We start from the raw sequence: 6,983 nt of genomic DNA on the forward strand, positions 1-6,983 counted from the left end.
AACCTCGTCCCCCTAGAACTTCCATTCTCTCCCTGATTGTGAGGTGTTCCCAGGCCATCCTTCTGGAGGCAGCTTAGCTGAGTGCACACTGTGGCTTCTCTGAACTCTCTGAGGTGGGCACACTGCTGATTTAGTGTCCCATCAAGTGGCTTTGAATTGTTTATTGGAAATGCCCATTATTTATGGAGGCCCCCGGCCCTGAAGCACAGGCACGGGCTGTTTTTAGAAGTAAAACTAATAAATAATGGCTGGGCCCATGATTTATTGGCATGGAGGCAGGGAATTGCTCATTTCAACTGGAGCTGGAAAGGACCAGATTCTCTTTCCAGAGAACTTGGAGAAAATGCCTATAGTGACTGGGAGATCCGGGTACAAATAGTTTAAAGGGCATTATGGAAGGAAATCACATGCCTCTCCATACTGCATCCTAGTCCCCCTACATACATTTACAAGGTGAATTTTCTACTTTATCAGACCCTCAGACCTGATTACTTATGCTTAAGGTGACATTGATTTTAATTTTCTCATCCCCCAAATACTTAGAGATGAGATGCTGAACTGGATGCCTCAAGCACACTGGGCACAGACTCAAATTGTTACTGAGGAAAAAAATTAAAGAAAAAAGTCCTGTTGAAAAGTTTCCCTTCCCTTCCTTCCTCCCTTCCATCCTTTTTTTCTCCCTTACTTCTGTTCGTCTTCCTCCTACTACTACTCCTTCTTTTCTTCTTCCTCTCCTCCTCCTTCCTTTCTGTATCTGTCTCTCTCTCTAGTCTCTCATTTGTAATTCAAGTACAATAGAGCCTGAGAGAGAATCTGTGTCCATGCCCTGCACTCGTCTTAAAGTAGAGCTCAGTCTTTCGGCACCTATCCAAGAGCAAAAGCACTCTTTACTGAAGGTTCATGAGCAGGCAAATGAGGGGTCACCTACAAACTCCAGAGCAGAAGAGAATACTAACTCCACTGGTGGCTCTGCCCTGCCCCCACACCCCTACCTGTCGCTTACATTTCTTCTTCGGCCAAGCTGCCTCGTTCCCTCTCTGCCCTTCCCCTCCGCCGGTTATAGCCTTTTCTGGGTCCCCCATCTTACTCCGACACCCCTATCTGTTGTCTGATGCAGGGAAGCTTAACTTTCTTTGACTTACTCCTCTTTTGACTCTTTACACCTGTTACCCTGCCCAGCCAAGACAGGTCTCTCCTTAGGACTTGCTCTCCTTTAAATATGATAAATATTTCTTTCATTCTTCCAAATAATGTTTCCTGCCTTGTGTTCATTTATTCATTTGATAAATGTGCATAGTGAAATACATCTGGAACAGCAGATTGGCCCAGAATCTATCTGCCCCTGACCTGGCTCATTGTGTAAAAAGCCATCCAAACTCTACATGGTGATGTGGGGCAGGAATGGCCATGGGGAAAGTGACAGAGGGAAGAGTGACCCGAAAGTTAGAGCGATTGGATCAAAACTGAAAGTGACTTCGGAAATCAATGGCAGATAGACTGCCTTGTTCTTGGAATTTTCTTTTCTTTTCATTCTTTCTTTTTTATTTTTTTTCCCCATAGGCTGTGTGTCTTCTCCAGAGAGAGAGAGACAGAGAGACAGAAACAATGAGAGGGAAAGTGAGAAATCACCCTTCAGGGAGATAGCCATGCTGCAAATCCCTTCTTCTCCATTCTCCTCTCAGGATTTTGGGTACACATGTACATGTGCCTGGCATGATTTTCAAATTGCCAGGTCCAAGATTTAAACTGTGCTGGCCGTGTGGGAGTCCAGTGCCTTAACCACCATGCTACCCAGTGGCCCAAGAATTGTTTTCCTTAGTCATGGTGAATAGAAATCAGGTTGAAGAAGGGGATGTAAACTCCTCAGCCCAGGGACGACCTGATAGGCATACACCAAAAAGGGCAGGGAAAGGCTTTAGAGATAAAAGATGTTAAAAAGTGTTAAGATGAAAGTGTTAACTGTACGTAGTCAGTACAAATCATTGCCCAAATGATTATCCGGTTGCCATGTTGTTTATCTCATGGGGCTGTGTCCGCCCAGGCATGTCAGGATGGAGATAACCGTGAAGCCAGACCAGCAGATGGATGTCACAGGACTGCTCCAACTTCAACTCCCATAGAATTGCTGTGATGTCTCCAGGCTTCCTAACTGGTGGTACTGTTGGCAGAGTGGCATGAAGGGTCTCTAAGCTTTCCCGTTCTCAAGTCCCCCGCAGGCTAAGGTCCCAGGGGCTCACCTCTGTCTGAACAGTCTCCTTAGAAGACCTGTGCTCATGCTTAGACCACACTGATGTTGCAGGGTTTTATGTCAGAGGTTGCCCCTCACTCTGCTACCATCTCTGCCAATATTATGTTTTACCACTGCATCGTCCCTTAGAAGGTTCTTTTTGAATTATTTCGGGCCTTTCTTAGGCCTCTGAAATATTGTTTGCCTCTCTCGGTCTTGGAAGATGTGCTGTTTCAAAGATGCTGGGATAAATCTCAGTGGCTTATGTGGGAGAATATTAGAGTGTCACACTCAAACGCTGTCTCCCCAGCACAGTTCTCCTTACCTACGATGGACCTCTGGCTCAGCAGGCAACAGGCCATGGCCTTTGGGCTTTCGCCACCCTGGGTGACTTTCTCGGCATGCTCAGAAACAGCATCCCTACCTCCCCAAGGCCCAAGTTTGGCAAGCCTTTCTCTTCATTCAGGGAGGTGACAGTGGCAGACTTGATCACCCAGAGTCCCTTACACTGCCTGCATTAGGCACCCCTGGCCGCTGAAGCATGTTCTGTAGAAGTGCTATGAAGGTCAAGGTTTATTTATTGCTCCTATTGCATTCCATGGGGGTCCGGAGGACCACCTTCCCCTTGTGATTCAGGGAGCTGGGCCTCCTCTATCTGGTGGTCTTGATTCTTCCCCAGGAGGTGAGGGAAGAGAGACAGGGAGAGGGGAAGACCTCATAGAAAATGTTGGGGTGAGATTTGGCAATGATGCCCATCATGTCCACTCATGTCTCACTGCCACAGCTCGTGGTGGTGCCCTCCTCTGTCTGTGCGTCCCAGCAGAGGGCCAGAGTCTGATGAGCAGCCAGCCAGCCTGCATTACCATCCCACTCTGGGGTGAAACGAGCCTGGAAGCCTCACAAGCAGGACTCCCGGTGGGTGTCTGCTCATACTTTAGTGTTCTTCTTGTGGTAAACTTTGCTATAGATTATAGATGCACGTATTTATTTATTTAGGTTTTTGCCACAGGGTGTGTGCACTTTCTGGAAAGAGACAGAAGGAGAGAGTGGGGGGGGGGAGTGAGAAGTCACCTCCTAAGGAGATGGCCACACCACAATCCTTTCTCCTTTATTTTCCAAGGATCTTGGGCACACAGGCACACATGCCTGCTACAATTTTCTTTCCTTCTTTCTTTCCCTCTTCCTTTCTTCTTTCTTTCTCTTTTCTCTCTTTCTTTCTATAGATTTTTGCTGTAGGGTGCATGTGCTCACCAGAGATACAGAGAAAGACAGAGAGATAAAAATGAGAAGTCACCGCCCCAGAGAGGATGATCACACTGCAATCCCTTCTCCATTTTCCTCTTGGGATCTTGGGCATGCACGCGTACACATCTGGGGTGAGTTTTAAGCTACTGGGGCCAGGACTCGAACTGTGAGAGTTGACTATGGGAGTCCAGCAACATATCCATTATAGCATCTACTGGTCTTACCCGGCGTGATTTTAAGCCACTAGGTCTGTGACTCAAACCACAGTCAGCCATGTGGGACAGTGATGTAATCACCACGTTACCTGCTGGCTGGCCCCCGTACACGGATTTTTAATATTGAGATACGTATGTGTCTGCATAGGTTTCCCAAAGCAGTATTCCCTCGTGCAGTTGGAGATGTTCGACAAAGTGACACTGTTCACTATAGTTCTCAGCCCCATGGTGTTTTCTCTGACAGCCTAGTCCTCCATACCTGGTGACTTTTGAGCCTGCGTCTCCAGGTGCCAGGGGCACACTAGAGGTCACCAGGGTAGGTCTGGCTGCCGAGTCATCTACTAAAAGATGGTTTGCATTTGCAACACAGGGAGGGCTGTAGGCAGTATGCTAAGAAGACCAGCCATTGCTGCAGTGGCTTTATCTCCTAATACTCAGCTGTGTCCAGGACTGACAGTGACTTAGGGCTCACTACACTGAGTGGGAAACTGGACCATGGCTACATAGGCTCCTCCTAGGACTCCTGCCATGATAGGGGAGATGATGCCCAACTCCCACAGTTACATCTGGGAGCACCTTGGCAGTGTGCAAAAGCCCTTGCTCCCCAAAGCTCCTTGAGGGAAGGCGGGGAGTCTTTGTTCATCTCGGCATGGTGACTGGCACACAGCCCCTGCTTGGTGAATGTGAACTCAACAGCAACAAATGTTTCTTAGGTGTCTCATGTTAGGCTGAGGTGGGCAGGTGAAAGCATGTGATATAAACATGAATGGGCCAGAAATCTGCATTTCGAAGCATAGGGTAGGAAAAATGTCATTAAACATAGCAAATCTGGGTTCAGATCTTATCTCTGTCATTTACCAGATGTGAGGTCTTGAGCAAGGCTGTAACCTCTCCAGGCCTCTGTTCTCTTCCTCTATGCCAGTCTATCATAATACCCCTGACACACAGGTAGGTGAGGATAAGTTGAGGTAACCAGTGCACACGTGTGTACAAGGCCATCGGAGAGCAGCTTGCGGCAGACTCCATTGTGCACACCCACATCCTCTTGAGCACCCGAAGGCACTTTCACATAGTTCCTGTGCACACCGATGGCCTCCTGCAGTGATCTCTGCAGGCCTTCTCCAGCTGGGAGAGCAGGCCCAGCCTGTGCTTAGGACGGGCGGGAGTGGCCGGGAGTTGACTACAACGGTGACTTCCTCCAGCCTGAGACTCCCGTTTGCTCAACCATTAGTGTGATCATTCTGAGGCATGTGTCATACAGTCCCCTGGAAGGTCTCCAGTGGGACTGAGTCTCAGTGACCTGCAGCATTAACGTGCTCATGAACACAGCGCATTGGCTTTTCCCCTTCTGTCTGGGAATTGCCTCCCTCACCAAGCTTCCTGGGAGCTTTCAAGCTGCTTACTCCTAAATCCTTGACTTCGGGGAAATCCAAGCAAGTGGACCTGGGCAGTAACAGCTACTATTTTTGATAACTTTCAAAGGGCATGGATGTAGGTAGTTAATACAGAGAGATATAAAATACTACAGACAAAAACAGAAAAAGAGTACTACCAGCTGAGGGCGTTTGGGAACGCTTCAGGAAGAAGATTATGGGAAACATTTGGTCTGAGTGTTAATGGATGAACAGGTTTTGTAAATAAAGAGATGGGCCAGGGATCGCATTCCATGAAAGGAACAAGGTTTTGTGTCCATTTCTTCGATGATCCTTATAAAAGCTGTACGTGAGTCAGATGGCAAGCCAGGCACGTCTGAACACAGCTCCTTGGCCAGCAAGGCCCTGGCACTGGGCCTTGAACTCAGCACACTCAGGTTGCCCTTATCCGGCCACATGATGCCGATTTTGTGCTTTCCTTCTACCTCTGAAGAGCGTGGTCTCTCTCAATCATAATGTTCGTAACCTCCCCCACTTAAAAAATTTGTATGTTGAAATCATTCCCCCTGAGAGGACAGTATTAGCAGGTGGGGCCTCTGAGCAGTGATTAGATCAGGAAGGTGGAAGACTAGAGCCTTTATAAAAGAGGCCAAGAGAGTTATCTTACGCCTTCCACAATGCAGAAAGGTGCCAACTATGACCCAGAAAGTGAGTTCTAACCAGACATTGACCTTGGACTTCCAAGCCTCCAGAATGATGAGGAATACATTTCTGTTCTTTTTTATAAGGTACTCAGTTTATGGTACTTTGTTACAGCAGCCAAACAGACTATGAACACCCTGTAACATTTTTCTTTGCCAATCTGTTTGTCATGATCTGTAGAGTTCTTGCCAGCACCCTGTGCAATTGTCTTGAGTCTTGTGAAGGCAACTCTGAGGCTTCTGTTCAATGTCTCTTAGGGTCCAATTAGGAATGTCAGGTGACTCCTCTGCTTGGACCTGATAGAACACACTTAGTTATGACCTCTGAGTTTGAGATACTAGGTTCAGGCTGTGATTGTTTCATTTATCTTAGCTGATGAACCTTCATCCTTTGAGTAAATGCAAGATGTCTCAGCCTACCTGGAAGTAGGTAAATATATGGATAAATGCTTTCTGCTAAAAATGAAGGAGGAGAGAAAGAAGAACAATGTCATGGCAATCTCTTAATTCTGGTTCGGTGGATAAAAATCCCTTTTAGTAATGACCCTTTAAGAAAATCTTATGAAAGTGGAAATTACATATATAAATGCTGAATTCCCCACTCCCTAAATGCAGATTGCTGTTGGTAGGAAGTTCTGCCTACCTTTGCAGGAGCAGTGTGAAACCACAACTAGGGTGGGTGGGATGTGGTAGGCTGGGGTGGGAGGACAAGGGGAGGGAGGTGCAAGGAGAAGGTGAAGGTCATAGGTACCCTTTGCCTTCTGTAGCCTAATATTACCTGGAAAACCATTTGGTGCCCCCCAGATCAATTTGGTTCTCATGTGTCAGAGACATGAGTCTCTTGGCCTCTACAGGAGCACACTGAGAGACACTGACTCATGTCAAGGTCAAAACTTTGGAGAGATGAGAAATCTCACTTCACTCTCATTACCTATGCTCTTCTCTTACAGAGGTTCCAAAAACAGAACAGACTTTTGAAGAGCGCTTGATCCTCAAAGCTTTCTTGCTAAAGTTTGTCAATGCCTACTCCCCAATCTTCTATGTGGCCTTTTTCAAAGGGAGGTGAGTATAATAGTGTCACCATGCATGAAAAGGCAATCTGTTGCTTAGACCGGGTCCTCCACTGGCAGGACAAGTAGGGCCAGCCGGTTCCCATTGTCAGTGCACGTCCTCAGTCCCATCTGTGCTCCATGCCCATTTCCACCTTGCCGTTTCTGGAGCA

General features: G+C 47.3%; 1 protein-coding gene across 1 annotated transcript in view; it reads left to right on the forward strand.

Annotated features, from left to right (window-relative positions):
- ANO2 (anoctamin 2) overlaps positions 1 to 6,983 on the forward strand; it is a 434,288-nt gene that overhangs the window by 352,846 nt on the left and 74,459 nt on the right. The window contains exon 16 of the mRNA XM_027769235.1: positions 6,712 to 6,823. Coding sequence (XP_027625036.1) covers positions 6,712 to 6,823 — 112 coding nt within the window. The remainder of the gene's footprint in view (positions 1 to 6,711; positions 6,824 to 6,983) is intronic.

The sequence above is a fragment of the Tupaia chinensis genome, unplaced genomic scaffold (assembly GCF_000334495.1).
Source record: "Tupaia chinensis unplaced genomic scaffold, TupChi_1.0 Scaffold149011_1, whole genome shotgun sequence".
In the NCBI taxonomy this organism is placed as follows: Eukaryota; Metazoa; Chordata; class Mammalia; order Scandentia; family Tupaiidae; genus Tupaia; species Tupaia belangeri.